Genomic DNA, 21015 nt, shown 5'->3' with positions numbered 1-21015 from the left:
CTGAAGGAATGCTCGTTTGTTCTGCTGGTAGCTCCGGCATGGCCTCACAGGTTTTGGTATGCGGATCTTGTCCGGATGGCCTCTTGCCAACCGTGGACTCTTCCGTTAAGACCAGACCTTCTGTCGCAAGGTCCTTTTTTCCATCAGGATCTCAAATCCTTAAATTTAAAGGTATGGAGATTGAACGCTTGATTCTTGGTCAAAGAGGTTTCTCTGACTCTGTGATTAATACTATGTTACAGGCTCGTAAATCTGTATCTAGAGAGATATATTATAGAGTCTGGAAGACTTATATTTCTTGGTGTCTTTCTCATCATTTTTCTTGGCATTCTTTTAGAATACCGAGAATTTTACAGTTTCTTCAGGATGGTTTAGATAAAGGTTTGTCCGCAAGTTCCTTGAAAGGACAAATCTCTGCTCTTTCTGTTCTTTTTCACAGAAAGATTGCTAATCTTCCTGATATTCATTGTTTTGTACAAGCTTTGGTTCGTATAAAACCTGTCATTAAGTCAATTTCTCCTCCTTGGAGTTTGAATTTGGTTCTGGGGGCTCTTCAAGCTCCTCCTTTTGAACCCATGCATTCATTGGACATTAAATTACTTTCTTGGAAAGTTTTGTTCCTTTTGGCGATCTCTTCTGCCAGAAGAGTCTCTGAATTATCTGCTCTTTCTTGTGAGTCTCCTTTTCTGATTTTTCATCAGGATAAGGCGGTGTTGCGAACTTCTTTTCAATTTTTACCTAAGGTTGTGAATTCCAACAACATTAGTAGATAAATTGTTGTTCCTTCATTATGTCCTAATCCTAAGAATTCTAAGGAGAAATCGTTGCATTCTTTGGATGTTGTTAGAGCTTTGAAATATTATGTTGAAGCTACTAAGTCTTTCCGAAAGACTTCTAGTCTATTTGTTATCTTTTCCGGTTCTAGAAAAGGCCAGAAAGCTTCTGCCATTTCTTTGGCATCTTGGTTGAAATCTTTAATTAATCATGCTTATGTCGAGTCGGGTAAAACTCTGCCTCAAAGGATTACAGCTCATTCTACTAGGTCAGTTTCTACTTCCTGGGCGTTTAGGAATGAAGCTTCGGTTGATCAGATTTGCAAAGCAGCAACTTGGTCCTCTTTGCATACTTTTACTAAATTCTACCATTTTGATGTGTTTTCTTCTTCTGAAGCAGTTTTTGGTAGAAAAGTACTTCAGGCAGCGGTTTCAGTTTGAATCTTCTGTTTATGTTTTCATTAAACTTTATTTTGGGTGTGGATTATTTTCAGCAGGAATTGGCTGTCTTTATTTTATCCCTCCCTCTCTAGTGACTCTTGCGTGGAAAGATCCACATCTTGGGTAGTCATTATCCCATACGTCACTAGCTCATGGACTCTTGCTAATTACATGAAAGAAAACATAATTTATGTAAGAACTTACCTGATAAATTCATTTCTTTCATATTAGCAAGAGTCCATGAGGCCCACCCTTTTTGTGGTGGTTATGATTTTTTTGTATAAAGCACAATTATTCCAATTCCTTATTTTATATGCTTTCGCACTTTTTTCTTATCACCCCACTTCTTGGCTATTCGTTAAACTGATTTGTGGGTGTGGTGAGGGGTGTGTTTATAGGCATTTTGAGGTTTGGGAAACTTTGCCCCTCCTGGTAGGAATGTATATCCCATACGTCACTAGCTCATGGACTCTTGCTAATATGAAAGAAATGAATTTATCAGGTAAGTTCTTACATAAATTATGTTTTACCGGTTTTGAAGTTTTTTTCAATCCGGTTTTTACATTAAGGGGTTAATTGTTTATTTGCATAGTTGTGCAAAGTTACTAAGGCTTTATGATGCTACTGTAAAAATTTTGTTGTGTTTACTGCTTTTGTACACTGTTTTGCAGAGTTTGTGCAGCTTTTATTTCTTTTAAAGGCATAGTACCGTTTTTGTTTAAAGTGTTATTTACTTTGATTAAAGTGTTTTCCAAGCTTGCTTGTTACATTACTAGCCTGTTAAACATGTCTGACAACAAGGAGAATCCTTGTTCTATGTGTTTAGAAGCCATTGTGGAACCCCCTCTTAGAATGTGTCCCACTTGCACTGATATGTCTATAAATTATAAAGAGCATGTTTTAGAACTTTAAGAATCATCTATTGCAATATTTTTAAGTTCTTCAAGGGGTTCCGTTTGAACCTATGCATTCCATAGATATTAAGCTTCTATCTTGGAAAGTTTTGTTTTTAGTAGCTATCTCTTCGGCTTCAAGAGTTTCTGAGTTATCTGCTTTACAGTGTGACTCACCTTATCTTATTTTCCATGCAGATAAGGTGGTTTTACGTACCAAACCTGGATTCCTTCCTAAGGTTGTTTCTAATAGGAATATCAATCAGGAAATTGTTGTTCCTTCGCTGTGTCCTAATCCTTCTTCAAAGAAGGAACGTCTGTTGCACAATCTTGATTTGGTTCGTGCTTTAAAGTTCTACTTACAAGCAACCAAAGATTTCCGTCAAACATCTTCATTGTTTGTTGTCTATTCTGGTAAGCGGAGAGGTCAAAAGGCTACGGCTACCTCTTTCTTTTTGGCTGCAAAGCATCATCCGTATGGCTTATGAGACTGCTGGCCAGCAGCCTCCTGAAAGAATTACTGCTCATTCTACTAGAGCAGTGGCTTCCACATGGGCTTTTAAAAATGAGGCTTCTGTTGAACAGATTTGTAAGGTGGCGACTTGGTCTTCGCTTCATACTTTTTCAAAATTTTACAAATTCGATTCTTTTGCTTCTTCGGAGGCTATTTTTGGGAGAAAGGTTCTACAAGCAGTGGTGCCTTCCATTTAAGGAACCTGTCTTGTCCCTCCCTTCATCCGTGTCCTAAAGCTTTGGTATTGGTATCCCACAAGTATGGATGAATCCGTTGACTCGATACATCTTACAAGAGAAAACATAATTTATGGTTACCTGATAAATTTCTTTCTCTTGTGATGTATCGAGTCCACGGCCCTCCCCGTCTATTTAAGACAGGTAGTATATGTTTATTTAAAAAACGTAGTCACCACTGCACCCTATAGTTTCTCCTTTCTTTCATGTAATTAGCAAGAGTCCATGAGCTAGTGACGTATGGGATATACATTCCTACCAGGAGGGGCAAAGTTTCCCAAACCTCAAAATGCCTATAAATACACCCCTCACCACACCCACAAATCAGTTTTACAAACTTTGCCTCCTATGGAGGTGGTGAAGTAAGTTTGTGCTAGATTCTACGTTGATATGCGCTCCGCAGCAGGTTGGAGCCCAGTTTTCCTCTCAGCGTGCAGTGAATGTCAGAGGGATGTGAGGAGAGTATTGCCTATTTGAATGCAATGATCTCCTTCTACGGGGTCTATTTCATAGGTTCTCTGTTATCGGTCGTAGAGATTCATCTCTTACCTCCCTTTTCAGATCGACGATATACTCTTATATATACCATTACCTCTGCTGATTTTCGTTTCAGTACTGGTTTGGCTTTCTACAAACATGTAGATGAGTGTCCTGGGGTAAGTAAATCTTATTTTCTGTGACACTCTAAGCTATGGTTGGGCACTTTTTTATAAAGTTCTAAATATATGTGTTCAAACATTTATTTGCCTTGACTCAGGATGTTCAACATTCCTTATTTTCAGACAGTCAGTTTCATATTTGGGATTATGCTTTTGAATCAATCATTTTTTTCTTACCTTAAAAAATTTGACTTTCCCTGTGGGCCGTTAGGCTCGCGGGGGCTGAAAATGCTTCATTTTATTACGTCATTTTTGGCGCGGTCTTTTTTGGCGCAAAAACTATTTTCTGTTTCCGGCGTCATACGTGTCGCCGGAAGTTACGTCATTTTTTGACGTTCTTTTGCGCCAAAAATGTCGGCGTTCCGGATGTGGCGTCATTCTTTGGCGCCAAAAGCATTTAGCCGCCAAATAATGTGGGCGTCTTATTTTGGCGCTAAAAAATATGGGCGTCGCTTTTTTCTCCACATTATTTAAGTCTCATTTTTCATTGCTTCTGGTTGCTAGAAGCTTGTTCCTTGGCATTTTTTCCCATTCCTGAAACTGTCATTTAAGGAATTTGATCAATTTTGCTTTATATGTTGTTTTTTCTCTTACATATTGCAAGATGTCTCACGTTGCATCTGAGTCAGAAGATACTTCAGGAAAATCGCTGTCTGGTGCTGGATCTACCAAAGCTAAGTGTATCTGCTGTAAACTTTTGGTAGTTGTTCCTCCAGCTGTTGTTTGTACTAATTGTCATGACAAACTCGTTAATGCAGATAATATTTCCTTTAGTAATGTACCATTACCTGTTGCAGTTCCATCAACATCTAATGTTCAGAGTGTTCCTGATAACATAAGAGATTTTGTTTCTGAATCCATCAAGAAGGCTATGTCTGTTATTCCTCCTTCTAGTAAATATAAAAAATCTTTTAAAACTTCTCTGTATACGGATGAATTTTTAAATGAGAATCATCATTCTGATTCTAATGACTCTTCTAGTTCAGAGGATTCTGTCTCAGAGGTTGATGCTGATAAATCTTCATATTTATTTAAAATGGAATTTATTCGTTCTTTACTTAAAGAAGTACTAATTGCTTTAGAAATTGAGGATTCTGGTCCTCTTGATACTAAATCTAAACGTTTAGATAAGGTCTTTAAATCTCCTGTGGTTATTCCAGAAGTTTTTCCTGTTCCTGGTGCTATTTCTGAAGTAATTTCCAGAGAATGGAATAATTTGGGTAATTCATTTACTCCTTCTAAACGTTTTAAGCAATTATATCCTGTGCCGTCTGATAGATTAGAATTTTGGGACAAAATCCCTAAAGTTGATGGGGCTATTTCTACCCTTGCTAAACGTACTACTATTCCTACGTCAGATGGTACTTCGTTTAAAGATCCTTTAGATAGGAAAATTGAATCCTTTCTAAGAAAAGCTTATCTGTGTTCAGGTAATCTTCTTAGACCTGCTATATCATTGGCTGATGTTGCTGCAGCTTCAACTTTTTGGTTGGAAACTTTAGCGCAACAAGTAACAGATCATGATTCTCATAATATTATTATTCTTCTGCAACATGCTAATAATTTTATCTGTGATGCCATTTTTGATATTATCAGAGTTGATGTCAGGTTTATGTCTCTAGCTATTTTAGCTAGAAGAGCTTTATGGCTTAAAACTTGGAATGCTGATATGTCTTCTAAATCGACTCTACTTTCCATTTCTTTCCAGGGTAACAAATTATTTGGTTCTCAGTTGGATTCTATTATCTCAACTGTTACTGGTGGGAAAGGAACTTTTTTACCACAGGATAAAAGATCTAAGGGTAAAAACAGGGCTAATAATCGTTTTCGTTCCTTTCGTTTCAACAAAGAACAAAAGCTTGAGCCTTCTTCCTCAGGAGCAGTTTCAGTTTGGAAACCATCTCCAGTTTGGAATAAATCCAAGCCTTCTAGAAAAGCAAAGCCAGCTTCTAAGTCCACATGAAGGTGCGGCCCTCATTCCAGCCCAGCTGGTAGGGGGCAGGTTACGTTTTTTCAAAGAAATTTGGATCAATTCTGTTCACAATCTTTGGATTCAGAACATCGTTTCAGAAGGGTACAGAATTGGTTTCAAGATGAGACCTCCTACAAAGAGATTTTTTATTTCCCGTGTCCCAGTAAACCCAGCGAAAGCTCAAGCATTTCTGAAATGTGTTTCAGATCTAGAGTTGGCTGGAGTAATTATGCCAGTTCCAGTTCTGGAACAGGGGCTGGGGTTTTATTCGAATCTCTTCATTGTACCAAAGAAGGAGAATTCCTTCAGACCAGTTCTGGATCTAAAAATATTGAATCGTTATGTAAGGATACCAACATTAAAAATGGTAACTATAAGGACTATCTTGCCTTTTGTTCAGCAAGGGCATTATATGTCCACGATAGATTTACAGGATGCATATCTGCATAATCCGATTCATCCAGATCACTATCAGTTCCTGAGATTCTCTTTCCTGGACAAGCATTACCAGTTTGTGGCTCTGCCGTTTGGCCTAGCTACAGCCCCAAGAATTTTTACAAAAGTTCTCGGTGCCCTTCTGTCTGTAATCAGAGAACAGGGTATTGTGGTATTTCCTTATTTGGACGATATCTTGGTACTTGCTCAGTCTTTACATTTAGCAGAATCTCATACGAATCGACTTGTGTTGTTTCTTCAAGATCATGGTTGGAGGATCAATTTACTAAAAAGTTCATTGATTCCTCAGACAAGGGTAATCTTTCTGGGTTTCCAGATAGATTCAGTGTCCATGACTCTGTCTTTGACAGACAAGAGACGTCTAAAATTGATTTCAGCTTGTCGAAACCTTCAGTCACAATCATTCCCTTCGGTAGCCTTATGCATGGAAATTCTAGGTCTTATGACTGCTGCATCGGACGCTATCCCCTTTGCTCGTTTTCACATGCAACCTCTTCAGCTCTGTATGCTGAATCAATGGTGCAGGGATTACACAAAGATATCTCAATTAATATCTTTAAAACCGATTGTACGACACTCTCTGACGTGGTGGACAGATCACCATCGTTTAATTCAGGGGGCTTCTTTTGTTCTTCCGACCTGGACTGTAATTTCAACAGATGCAAGTCTTACAGGTTGGGGAGCTGTGTGGGGATCTCTGACGGCGCAAGGAGTTTGGGAATCTCAGGAGGTGAGATTACCGATCAATATTTTGGAACTCCGTGCAATTTTCAGAGCTCTTCAGTCTTGGCCTCTTCTGAAGAGAGAATCGTTCATTTGTTTTCAGACAGACAATGTCACAACTGTGGCATACATCAATCATCAAGGAGGGACTCACAGTCCTCTGGCTATGAAAGAAGTATCTCGAATTCTGGTTTGGGCGTAATCCAGCTCCTGTCTAATCTCTGCGGTTCATATCCCAGGTATAGACAATTGGGAAGCGGATTATCTCAGTCGCCAAACGTTGCATCCGGGCGAATGGTCTCTTCACCCAGAGGTATTTCTTCAGATTGTTCAAATGTGGGAACTTCCAGAAATAGATCTGATGGCGTCTCATCTAAACAAGAAACTTCCCAGGTATCTGTCCAGATCCCGGGATCCTCAGGCGGAGGCAGTGGATGCATTATCACTTCCTTGGAAGTATCATCCTGCCTATATCTTGCCGACTCTAGTTCTTCTTCCAAGAGTAATCTCCAAGATTCTGAAGGAATGCTCGTTTGTTCTGCTGGTAGCTCCGGCATGGCCTCACAGGTTTTGGTATGCGGATCTTGTCCGGATGGCCTCTTGTCAACCGTGGACTCTTCCGTTAAGACCAGACCTTCTGTCGCAAGGTCCTTTTTTCCATCAGGATCTCAAATCCTTAAATTTAAAGGTATGGAGATTGAACGCTTGATTCTTGGTCAAAGAGGTTTCTCTGACTCTGTGATTAATACTATGTTACAGGCTCGTAAATCTGTATCTAGAGATATATTATAGAGTCTGGAAGACTTATATTTCTTGGTGTCTTTCTCATCATTTTTCTTGGCATTCTTTTAGAATACCGAGAATTTTACAGTTTCTTCAGGATGGTTTAGATAAGGGTTTGTCCGCAAGTTCCTTGAAAGGTCAAATCTCTGCTCTTTCTGTTCTTTTTCACAGAAAGATTGCTAATCTTCCTGATATTCATTGTTTTGTACAAGCTTTGGTTCGTATAAAACCTGTCATTAAGTCAATTTCTCCTCCTTGGAGTTTGAATTTGGTTCTGGGGGCTCTTCAAGCTCCTCCTTTTGAACCCATGCATTCATTGGACATTAAATTACTTTCTTGGAAAGTTTTGTTCCTTTTGGCGATCTCTTCTGCCAGAAGAGTTTCTGAATTATCTGCTCTTTCTTGTGAGTCTCCTTTTCTGATTTTTCATCAGGATAAGGCGGTGTTGCGAACTTCTTTTCAATTTTTACCTAAGGTTGTGAATTCCAACAACATTAGTAGAGAAATTGTGGTTCCTTCATTATGTCCTAATCCTAAGAATTCTAAGGAGAAATCGTTGCATTCTTTGGATGTTGTTAGAGCTTTGAAATATTATGTTGAAGCTACTAAATCTTTCCGACAGACTTCTAGTCTGTTTGTTATCTTTTCCGGTTCTAGAAAAGGCCAGAAAGCTTCTGCCATTTCTTTGGCATCTTGGTTGAAATCTTTAATTCATCATGCCTATGTTGAGTCGGGTAAAACTCCGCCTCAAAGGATTACAGCTCATTCTACTAGGTCAGTTTCTACTTCCTGGGCGTTTAGGAATGAAGCTTCGGTTGATCAGATTTGCAAAGCAGCAACTTGGTCCTCTTTGCATACTTTTACTAAATTCTACCATTTTGATGTGTTTTCTTCTTCTGAAGCAGTTTTTGGTAGAAAAGTACTTCAGGCAGCGGTTTCAGTTTAAATCTTCTGCTTATATTTTCATTAAACTTTATTTTGGGTGTGGATTATTTTCAGCAGGAATTGGCTGTCTTTATTTTATCCCTCCCTCTCTAGTGACTCTTGCGTGGAAAGATCCACATCTTGGGTAGTCATTATCCCATACGTCACTAGCTCATGGACTCTTGCTAATTACATGAAAGAAAACATAATTTATGTAAGAACTTACCTGATAAATTCATTTCTTTCATATTAGCAAGAGTCCATGAGGCCCACCCTTTTTTGTGGTGGTTATGATTTTTTTGTATAAAGCACAATTATTCCAATTCCTTATTTTATATGCTTTCGCACTTTTTTCTTATCACCCCACTTCTTGGCTATTCGTTAAACTGATTTGTGGGTGTGGTGAGGGGTGTATTTATAGGCATTTTGAGGTTTGGGAAACTTTGCCCCTCCTGGTAGGAATGTATATCCCATACGTCACTAGCTCATGGACTCTTGCTAATATGAAAGAAATGAATTTATCAGGTAAGTTCTTACATAAATTATGTTTTTTCTTCCTAGCCTTCGGTCGAATGACTGGGGGGTGGAGCTAAGGGAGGAGCTATATAGACAGCTCTGCTGTGGGTGCTCTCTCTGCCACTTCCTGTAGGGAAGGAGAATATCCCACAAGTATGGATGAATCCGTGGCCTCGATACATCACAAGAGAGAGAAATTTATCAGGTAAGCATAAATTCTGTTTTTATGTAGTTGCACAAAAAAGCAGCTGTATATTGATGTTCTACCCATAGTCTAAAATTTTGTGAATATTTTTGTTTTTCCACGCAGACCTTTAACCATTGAAGCTTCACAGTCTCCACCGGCAAAGTACAGCCGTCCATATTTGCACATTCCTGAGGAAGAGAGCCAAGAGGCAAGTGATTTTTTATGTTTGTGTACACACTTTGTACTTAGTGGTAATCTAAACTAATGGTCACATCTAGATCTCTGTTACACCCTGATAATGGTTTGCAAGCAATAGCTTTTAATTCTTTTATTATGAAGGGGAAGTATTTTTTTTTTCCTTTGTATTTTTGACTTGAATTGAACAATTGCTTAGCTTATAAGCTGAAAGTTTAGCAATGTTGTTTTTAAAATGTAAATCTATATATATTTTCCTTTCCTATATATGTATGTGCGTATGTATATATAAGTATATGTGTGCGTGTGTTTATATATATATATATATATATATATATATATATGTATATATATATATATATACTTGTATATGTATATGTGTGTATATATACTTGTATATGTATATGTGTGTATATATGTATGTGTGTGTGTGTATGTATATATATATATATATATATATATTTATTAGGGATGCACCGAAATTTCGGCCGCAGAAAGTTTCGGCGGAAAATTGCATTTTAGTTTTTTTCGGTTTTTTTGCCTTTTATTTTCTGTAAAATTATTGTGTAGCATATTTCAAATTTGATGCCAGCCTAGAGCTGCTGTTTGAGTTAATTACTTGACTTACTGTTTTGCATATAATAATACTTTTATAGGATTATACTTTATTTTGATAATTGGTAAAAAAAACAAACGGTTAAATCTGATTCTGTTACACAGAACTAAATAAAGAATACTAGCGATGCACCAAAATTTGGGCCTCCGAAAATGGCTAAAAATGTACAGCCCTCCCCTGTTCTATTGAGTTACATGCCTGTCCTTAGCATAAGGTGAGAGCAGCACAGCACTGGCATTATACACAGAGCACACACATAAGTACCATGACATGATGATATTTGAAACCAGCAGTGCCCTTTCTTTTCTTTTTTTTTTAGAAGGAAACCAAAGTTCTGAATACAGTATTCAAAGGAGAATAAGTAACTTGTTTATAAACACTTGATATCAGACACAGCCCTATGCACACAGTGAATATGTATAAGCCTTATATACAGTGCTCATACATCAGCCTCATGTGCGTAGACATTCTATTTTCCTGAGTCAAATATGCGTGCACACTATATATGCATAAGCTCCAAGCTCGCACACAGTTGGTACAAATTAGCACCCACCAGACAGTGTATACAAAAAAGCACAGTAACTTTCTATAACCACCTTGCACGTAAGGTCATAGCTAAGTCTGGTGGTCCTGGTGATAGGCAGGCTATATTTGTGGCTCCGGACATATAATCTGACGGGTCAGTGTGAGACCCGAACCAGGAACTATGCGGAGATAAGATGAGAGATGATCAGGTGCAGCCACGCGCATCACACAGATAACTACTACACCCAAAAACAAAACATGTCCACCTTGTATTGTTGTCTGGCTATAACCATGCTCTCCCTTGTATAGCTTCACCAGTTTCACTTACTTGGAGCTTTTAAATGCTACTCACATTTAAGCATAACAAAGTGTGCATATTTTTATTAAAATTTGAATACACAAGATTTTTTTAAAGATATCACTCCATACCAAGATCTTTTAATCCCTCTCACTTCCCTTTACCTCCCTGTCTTATTTTTGCCTCTTCAGGAGAAGGTGAAAACTTGAGATGCTCAAGTTTTCCTTGGAAAGGGGGTTTTGAACCTGTTAGTCCCCTCATAAGGTGAAACTTTGAAGAGGGGGGTATTAGAGAGTACTGTGTAATGGAACCTACTGCAGGGGTATTTTATCACAAGCCTGCTACAGGTGTCCCATGTTATCCTACCCCCAGAGTATATACTCTGTTGTTTTATACAGTACTGGAAGAGATTTCTACTGAATACAGATGTTGTAGCTGCGTAAGTACAGTAGAGTGAGTGTCCTTTCAGGTAAGTACCTTTACTAACACAGCACACAGGAAAATATATATGTATTTCATGTATTTCATAACCAGATGAAGTTAATCAGGTAAGCCCAGAATCAGAGTGTATATGGGGAGATATATTGGGTGTTTACCACATTAAGACACCTGAGGACTAGTTAAAGGGACATAAAAGCCCACATTTTTTCATGATTCTAACAGAACATATAATTGTATACAACTTTCCAATTTACTTCTATTTCTTTCATGTAATTGGCAAGAGTCCATGAGCTAGTGACATATGGGATATACATTCCTACCAGGAGGGGGCAAAGTTTCCCAAACCTCAAATGCCTATAAATACACCTCCCACCCCACCCACAACTCAGTTTCTTTTACAAGATACAATGAGTCCACGGATTTCATCCTTACTTGTGGGATATATCGCCTCCTGGTCAGCAGGAGGAGGCAAAGAGCACCACAGCAGAGCTGTATATATAGCTCCTCCCTTCCCTCCCACTCCAGTCATTCGCTTTGCCTGTGTTAGTGATAGGAAGAGGTAAAGTGAGGTGTCAGTTTTATTTTCTTCAATCAAGAGTTTATTATTTTAAAAGTAGTGCCATAGAGTGCTACTTTGTGCTGGGGTGTAGCCTAGACCAGATCAGTCTCTTCAGTAAAAAGAGAAGCATTTGGTGGCTTTAAAGCAATGGAAACTTGTGGGACATAATTCTCACTGCGCCTCCCATATTCTGTTGCTGCCCTATCCTGGAAAAAATCTGAGGGATTTTTACTCAGTGTTTTTCCTGTAATTTTCAGGTCCATGTGAACAGTAGGACTTCACACACCTGAGTGCTGCCTTTGCTGTCGGCAGATTGTGAGGTAAGTGCCATTTTTTTTTTTTTTTTTATTTCTGGGCTTAGAAGAAAGAAGAACTCAGAAAGAATTGGCCTCCCACATGGTAATTGTGTAGCCCCTAGGGTAAGATATGGACTCTTTATTCTCATTTTCGTTTGGGACATACAGACAACACACGTAGTTCACAGCACTCTCGGCGGTGGTTTAATTCCAACATGCTGACCGGGAGTTTGCACTACTGACATTGTTCCTGTTGCAGCAGGGATGAACATGTACGCACAACTTATTCACTCAGGCTGAGCAAGATACAGGGGCTCAGAAGAAGTGTTTGCTGAGGTCACAGAACAATAAACTGTGTCAAAGTTTGCTCCCAGATTCATAGACTATAGTTCTATTGCTAGCATAACAGCAGCTGTTTTCAGAACAGGGACTGGTCGTTCACATATTGGGATGTACATGTACGCACAACTTATTCACTCAGGCGGAGCAAGATACAGGGGCTCAGAAGAAGTGTTTGCTGGGGTCACAGGATAATAAACTTTGTCAAAGTTTGCCCCCAGATTCATAGACTATAGTTCTATTGCTCCCGGTGACCTATTTCAGATACAATAATAATGACGACCGGTAGATCATTGCTGTAACGCCCACGAGGGGCGGGGCTATGTTAGGCGCTCTTTGGAGCTGTACTAGGGCCTATATCTATGTTATAGATGGGACCGGGAGCCCGAGTTGTTTCACGCCCACGAAGGGCGGGGCTATGTTCGGCGTGCTTGGGAGTTGCATTAGGGTCTCTGTCTATGGCTTATGGATAGGACCGGGAGCCCGAGTTGTTTCACGCCCACGAAGGGCGGGACTATGTTTGCCGCTCGTCTGAGCTGAACTAGGATTGCGCTCTCATAAACGATTAAAGTCTCTGTCTATATTGGAGAATGATGCATTGATTTCTATCTCTGTCTAGACAAGCGCTACAGCTGCGCTACAGATCTGTTTTTACACAGTGTTAGCCAGATCTGGACAGCGTTACAGCTGCGCTACAGGTCTATCTTGTGAGAATGAGTTGGGCAGATCCGGTCAGTGCTACAGCTACGCTCGAGATTTGTTTCTCTTCAGTGTTGTGGGTACCGGCTCTGATGTTTTGATTCAGAGCCATCTCAGCAGGATTAAGCTGAGGTAACAGTGTTATGTTACTTTCACGGCAATCATCCTGTTAAAAAAAAAAAAAAAAAAAGGGTTTCTTTTTAAATTTAAAAAGACAGTAACGCTTTTTATGTACTAACCTTTTATTCAAGACCTTCAGTAGTTTGTTTGGTTAGTCATCCCTTGTACCTCAGGATGGACTAAGAGGCCCTGCAAGGGGTCTATTATTTATTTTACAAGATATGATGAGTCCACGGATTTCATCCTCCTGCTAGCAGGAGGAGGCAAAGAGCACCACAGCAGAGCTGTATATATAGCTCCTCCCTTCCCTCCACCCCCAGTCATTCTCTTTGCCTGTGTTAGTGATAGGAAGAGGTAAAGTGAGGTGTTAGTTTAGTTTCTTCAATCAAGAAGTTTTTTATTTTAAAATGGTGCCAGTGAGTTCTATTTTTCTCAGGGAGAAATCATCAGTCACTTAATCCCTAGGAGGAGTGGAGACATCTTATTTTTCTGCCCTGATACTAATGATCTTAGCAAAAATTATCTAAGATCCAGTTGGTTTTCCACTGAACAGTTGAAGGTAGTGTAAAGTGTGGAGAACCGTGTCATGCTACAAGCAGCATTGAGGTATGTTCAGTCACATGGTCTTTTAAAAATGATGCTTCTGTTGAACAGATTTGTAAGGCTGCGACTTGGTCTTCGCTTCATACCTTTTCCAAATTTTCCAAATTTGATACTTTTGCTTCTTCGGAGGCTATTTTTGCGAGAGAGGTTTTGCAAGCAGTGGTGCCTTCCATTTAGGTTCCTGTCTTGTCCCTCCCTTCATCCGTGTCCTAAAGCTTTGGTATTGGTATCCCACAAGTTAGGATGAATCCGTGGACTCGGTACATCTTTCAAAAGAAAACAGAATTTATGCTTACCTGATAAATTTCTTTCTTTTGCGATGTACCGAGTCCACGGCCTGCCCTGTCTATTCAAGACAGATAGTATTTTTTATGTAAACTTCAGTCACCTCTGCACCTTATAGTTTCTCCTTTTCTTCCTTGGCCTTCGGTCGAATGACTGGGGGGTGGAGTTAAGGGGGGAGCTATATAGACAGCTCTGCTGTGGTGTTCTCTTTGCTACTTCCTGTCAGGAAGGACAATATCCCACAAGTTAGGATGAATCCGTGGACTCGGTACATCGCAAAAGAAAGAAATTTATCAGGTAAGCATAAATTTTGTTTTCTTCTACGATACGATGAGTCCACGGCCCTCCCTGTTATTTTAAGACCGATTATATTTTTTATTTACAACTTCAGTCATCTCTGCACCTTTTTAGCTTTTCCTTTCTCTTCCTAAAACCTTTGGTCGAATGACTGGGGGTGGAGGGAAGGGAGAAGCTATATATACAGCTCTGCTGTGGTGCTCTTTGCCACTTCCTGTTAGCAGGAGGATAATATCCCACAAGTAAGGATGAAATCCGTGGACTCGTCGTATCGTAGAAGAAATCAATTTATCAGATAAGCATAAATTTCCTTTTCTCTCTCACGTTCCAACAAATCCTGTGAAAGCTCAGGCTTTTCTGAAGTGTGTTTCAGACCTGGAGCTTTCAGGGGTAATTATACCAGTTCCGCTTCAGAAACAGGGTCTGGGGTTTTATTCAAATCTATTCATTGTCCCAAAGAAAGAAAATTCATTCAGGCTAGTTCTGGATCTGAAATTTTTTAATCGTTTTGTAAGGGGTCCCAACTTTCAAGATGGTGACTATAAGGACTTTCCTGTCTTTTGTTCAGCAAGGTCATTACATGTCCACAATAGACTTGCAGGACGCTTATCTTTACATTCCGATTCATCCAGATCACTATCGGTTTCTGAGATTCTCTTTTCTAGACAAGCATTACCAATTTGTCGCTCTTCCATTTGGCCTAGCGAAAGCTCCAAGAGTCTGTTCTAAGGTTCTCGTTGCCCTTCTATTTGTAATCAGAGAGCAGGGTATTGCAGTGTTTCCCTATCTGAACGATATCTTGGTACTGGCTCAATCTTTTCATTTAGCAGAATCTCACATGAATAAACTTGTATTATTTCTTCAAAGACATGGTTGGAGGATCAATTTACCAAAGAGTTTCTTGATTCCTCAGACAAGGGTCACCTTTTTAGGTTTCCAGATAGATTCAATGTCCATGACTCTGTGTTAAACAGATAAGAGACGAATGAAATTGGTTTCAACCTGTCAAAACCTTCAGTCTCGATCATTCCCTTCAGTGGCTATGTGCATGGAAGTTTTAGGTCTCATGACTGCAGCATCGGATGCAATCCCTTCATTTTCATATGAGACTTCTTCAGCTTTGCATGCTGAATCAATGATGCAGGGATTATACTCGGATATCACAATTGATATTCTTAAATCCCTGCATTCAACTCTCTCTGACTTGGTGGTTGGACCATCATCGTATTGTTCTAGGGGCTTCTATTGTTCGTCCTTCCTGGACTATAGTCTCGACAGATGCAAGTCGTTCAGGTTGGGGAGCTATCTGGGGGTCTCTGACAGCACAAGGGGTTTGGAATCTTCTAGAGGCGAGGTTACCAATCAATATCTCTGTTATTTTCCGGGCTCTTCAGGCTTGGCCTCTATTAAAGAGAGAGCTTTTCATTCGCTTTCAGACAAACAATGTCACAACTGTGGCATATGTCAATCATCAGGGAGAAACTCACAGTCCTTTAGCAATGAAAGAAGTATCATGGATACTTGCTTGGGCGGTATCCAACTCCTGTCTAATTTCTTCGATTCATATCCCAGGTGTAGACAATTGGGAAGCGGATTATCTCAGGCGTCAGACTTTACATCCAGGGGAGTGGTCTCTCCATCCAGATGTGTTTTTTTTTTTAGATTGTACAGATGTGGGGTCTTCCAGAAATAGATCTGATGGCTTCCCTTCTAAACAAGAAACTTCACAGATACCTTTCCAGGTCCAGGGATTCTCAGGCGGAGATGGTGGATGCGTTAGCAGTTCCTTGGTCTTACCAACTTGCTTATATTTTCCGCCTCTAGTTCTTCTTCCAAAGGTGGTCTCCAAGATCATAATGGAACAATCACATGTGTTTCTGATAGCACGAGCATGGCCTCACAGGTTTTGGTATGCGGATCTTGTCCGGATGTCCAGTTGCCAACCTTGGCAACTTCCTTTAAGGCCAGACCTTCTGTCTCAAGGGCCGTTTTTCCATCAGAATCTCAAATCGCTAAATTTGAAGGTATGGAAATTGAATATTTAGTGCTTAGTCATAGAGATTTCTCAGACTCGGTTATTAATACTATGTTGCAGGCTCGTAAGTCTGTTTCAAGGAAGATTTATTATCTTGTTTGGAAAACCTATATTTCATGGTGTTCTTCTCTTAAATTTTCTTGGCATTCTTTTAGCATTCCTAGAATTTTACAGTTTCTTCAGGACTGTTTGGATAAAGGTTTGTCTGCAAGTACTTTGAAGGGACAAATCTCTGCTCTTTCGGTTTTAGTAAATAAAAAGCTTGCTAAACTTCCTGATATTCACTGTTTTGTTTAGGCTTTGGTCCGTATCAAGCCTGTTATTAAATTTATTTCTCCTCTATGGAGGTTTAATTTGGTTTTGATGGTTTTGCAGGCTCCTCCTTTTGAGCCTATGCATTCTTTGGATATTAAATTACATTCTTGGAAAATATTGTTCCTTTTGGCTATCTCTTCTGCTAGAAGAGTTTCTGAATTGTCTGCTCTCTCTTAAGAGTCTTTTTTTTTTTTTTAAATTTTCCATCAGGATAAAGCTGTTTTGCGGACTTCGTTTAAATTTCTTCCTAAGGTTGTGAATTCTAACAACATTAGTAGGGAAATTGTTGTTCCTTCCTTGTGTCCGAATCCTAAGAATTCTCTTGAGAAATCATTACACTCTTTGGATGTGGTAAGAGCTTTGAAATACTATGTTGAGGCTACTAAGGATTTCAGGAAGACTTTTAATCTATTTGTTGTCTTTTCTGGTTCTTGGAATGGTCAGAAAGCCTCTGCCATTTCTTTGGCATCTTGGTTAAAGCTTTTGATTCACAAGGCTTTCTTGGTGGCGTATTTCTCTTGTCAAGCCACTCCTGAACAACAAACGTCAGAAGCGTCTTACCTGGGCTAAAGAAAAACAGACCTGGTCTGTTGCTCAGTGGTCCAAAGTCCTCTTTTCTGATGAGAGAAAATTTTGCATCTCATTTGGAAACCAAGTACCCAGAGTATGGAGGAAGAATGGAGAGGCACACACTGCAAGATGCTTGAAGTCCAGTGTGAAGTTTCCACAGTCTGTGTTGATTTGGGGAGCCATGTCATCAGCTGGTGTTGGTCCACTGTGCTTCATTAAGTCTAGGGTCAACACAGCTGTCTACCAGGAGATTTTGGAGCACTTCATGCTTCCTTCCACAGACGAGCTCTATGGGAATGCTGACTTCTTTTTCCAGCAAGACTTGGCATCTGCCCACACTGCCAAAAGCACCAAAACCTAGTTAAATGACCATGGGATTACTGTGCTTGATTGGCCAGCAAACTCGCCTGACCTGAACCCCATAGAGAATCTATGGGGCATTGCCAAGAGAAAGATGAGACATGAGACCGAACAATGCAGAAAAGCTGAAGGCCGCAATTGAAGCATCCTGGTCTTCCATATCACCTCAGCAGTGCCAGAGGCTGATAGCTTCCATGCCACGCCGCATTGAGGCAGTAATTGCTGAAAAAGGGGCCCAAACCAAGTACTGAGTACATACAGTATGCCTGCTTATACTTTTCAGAGGTCCGATATTGTTCTATGTACAATCCTTGTTTTATTGTTTGCATGTAATATTCTAATTTTCTGAGATTGTGGATTTGGGGTTTTCATGAGCTGTAAGCCATAATCATCACAATTATGACAAATCACGGCTTGAACTATCTTGCTTTGCATGTAATGAGTCTATCTCATATATTAGTTTCACCTTTTAAGTTGCATTAGTGAAATAAATTAACTTTTGCATGATATTCTAATTTCTCTTGTAAAGGTGTATCCAGTCCACGGGTTCATCCATTACTTGTGGGATATTCTCCTTCCCAACAGGAAGCTGCAAGAGGACACCCACAGCAGAGCTGTCTATATAGCTCCTCCCCTAACTGCCACCCCCAGTCATTCTCTTGCAGCTCTCGACAAGAAAGGAAGTATCGAGAGAGATGTGGTGAATTAGTGTAGTTTTTTACCTTCAATCAAAAGTTTGTTATTTTTAAACGGTACTGGCATTGTACTGTTTTACTCTCAGGCAGAAATTGGAAGAAGAATTCTGCCTGGAGGTTTGATGATCTTAGCGTTTTGTAACTAAGGTCCATTGCTGTTCTCACACATAACTGAAGAGTATGGAAAGAAAACTTCAGTTGGGGGGACGGTCTGCAGATTGCCTGCTTTGAGGTATGTTCAGTATATTTTTTTCTAGAGAGATAAGGTCTAGAAAATGCTGACAGTGCCTGGTATATTTGAGGTAAGCCTGATACAGTGATTTAACAGCAACTGGGATCATGGTTGCAAAAAAGGGTAATATTCATGTTAATACTTATATTACTTAGTGTAAAAACGTTTGCATGTTTTATAGTAAAAACGTTTTTTCTCTGAGGGTGATAAATCTTTATTTTGGGGCCTAGTTTTCCACATGGCTTGTTAGATCACTCCTAAAAAAGGCCCTCTGACATTCAGTGCATGGTGGGAGGGGCCTATTTTCACGCACTTTATGCGCAGTTGATATTCAGACTGAGACATACAGCTTCCCTAAAGGAGTCCTCTGGCATCTAGGACCACTATAGAAGGTGTTTTTCCTGCAAAAAAATCGTGTTTAAGGGCAGGTAGGGCCACAGCAGTGTGTTTGACTGTTTTTTTTAACGGTTTTTCCGTTTTTCTAATCCGTTTTGGGGCCTAAGGGGTTAATCATCCATTTGCAAGTGGGTGCAATGCTGCTTTAGTCTCTTATACACACTGTAAAAATTTTGTAGAGTTTACTACTTTTTATCACTGTTTTGCAGTTTATGAGGTAGTTTTTTTTCTCTTAAAGGCACAGTACCGTTTTTATTTAATTGCTTTTTCACATTTATTAAAGTGTTTTCCAAGCTTGCTGGTCTCATTACTAGTCTGTTAAACATGTCTGACATAGAGGAAACTCCTTGTTCATTATGTTTAGAAGCCATTGTGGAACCCCCTCTTAGAATGTGTGCCAAATGCACTGACCTTTCTATAAGTTATAAAGACCATATTATGGGTTTTAAGGATTTATCACCAGAGGTTTCTCAGACTGACAAAAGGGAGGTTAAACCACCTAGCTCTCCCAATGTGTCAGAACCTATATCTCCCGCGCAAGTGATGCCAAGTACATCTGGCGCGTCCAATGCGTTTACCTTACAAGACATGGCGGCAGTTATGAATCATACCCTCACAGAGGTATTGTCCAAACTGCCAGGGTTACAAGGAAAGCGAGACAGCTCTGGGGCTAGAACAAATACAGGGCTTTCTGACGCTTTAGTAGCTATGTCTGATATACCCTCACAATGTACAGAAGCCGAAGCAGGAGAGCTTCTATCTGTGGGTGACATTTCTGATTCAGGGAAGGCGTTACTCCAGTCTGACTCTGATATGACAGCATTTAAATTTAAGCTTGAACACCTCCGCTTGTTGCTCAAGGAGGTTTTAGCAACTCTGGATGACTGTGACACCATTGTAGTCCCAGAGAAATTGTGTAAAATGGACAAATACTTTGCAGTGCCTGTTTACACTGATGTTTTTCCAATCCCTAAGAGGTTTTCAGAAATTATTACGAAGGAATGGGATAGACCAGGTGTACCGTTCTCTCCCCCTCCTGCGTTTAAAAGGATGTTTCCCATAGATGCCGCTACATGGGACTCGTGGCAGACGGTCCCTAAGGTGGAGGGAGCAGTATCTACCCTAGCTAAGCGTACAACTATACCTGTCGAGGACAGTTGTGCTTTCCTAGATCCAATGGATAAAAAATTAGAGGGTTTCCTTAAGAAAATCTTTATACAACAAGGTTTTATTCTCCAGCCTCTTGCATGCATTGCCCCAGTCACTGCTGCAGCGGCTTTCTGGTTCGAGTCTCTTGAAGAGGCTCTTCAGGTGGAGACCCCGTTGGATGAGATCCTAGACAGGCTTAAAGCTCTTAAGTTAGCCAATTCATTTATTTCTGACGCCGTTTTTCATTTAACTAAGCTAACGGCTAAGAATTCAGGTTTTGCCATTCAGGCGCGTAGGGCGCTATGGCTTAAATCCTGGTCAGCTGACATTACTTCAAAGTCTAAGCTTCTCAACATCCCCTTCAAAGGGCAGACCCTATTCGGGCCTGGACTGAAGGAGATTATTTCTGATATTACTGGAGGGAAAGGCCACGCTCTTCCCCAGGATAGGTCCAACAAATTAAGGACCAAACAGACTAATTTTTGTTCCTTTCGGAACTTCAAGAGTGGCGCAGCTTCAACTTCCTCTACTGCAAAACAAGAAGGAAATTTTGCCCAGTCCAAGCCAGTCTGGAGACCTAACCAGGCTTGGAGTAAGGGAAAGCAGGCCAAAAAACCTGCTGCTGCCTCTAAGACAGCATGAAGGAGTAGCCCCCGATCCGGGACCGGATCTAGTTGGGGGCAGACTTTCTCTCTTTGCCCAGGCTTGGGAAAGAGACGTCCAGGATCCCTGGGCTCTGGAGATTGTTTCCCAGGGATATATTCTGGATTTCAAAGCCTCATCTCCAAAAGGGAGATTTCATCTCTCACAATTATCTGCAAACCAGAGAGAGGCATTCTTACGTTGTGTTCAAGACCTTCTGGTCATGGGAGTGATCCACCCAGTTCCAAGAGAGGAACAGGGGCAAGGATTC

At 40.2% G+C, this 21015-nt stretch overlaps 1 protein-coding gene across 3 annotated transcripts in view; it reads left to right on the top strand.

Annotated features, from left to right (window-relative positions):
- LOC128645781 (heat shock factor protein 3) overlaps nucleotides 1–21015 on the top strand; it is a 280321-nt gene that overhangs the window by 136418 nt on the left and 122888 nt on the right. For all 3 annotated transcript variants that reach the window (XM_053699017.1, XM_053699018.1, XM_053699016.1), the window contains exon 7: nucleotides 9201–9285. In XM_053699017.1, the coding sequence (XP_053554992.1) occupies nucleotides 9201–9285 (85 nt within the window). The remainder of the gene's footprint in view (nucleotides 1–9200; nucleotides 9286–21015) is intronic.

This window comes from Bombina bombina, chromosome 1 (genome assembly GCF_027579735.1).
Source record: "Bombina bombina isolate aBomBom1 chromosome 1, aBomBom1.pri, whole genome shotgun sequence".
Taxonomy (NCBI): Eukaryota; Metazoa; Chordata; class Amphibia; order Anura; family Bombinatoridae; genus Bombina; species Bombina bombina.
Note: the sequence above shows the minus strand (reverse complement) of the source record. Positions and strands in the feature narration are given on the sequence as shown.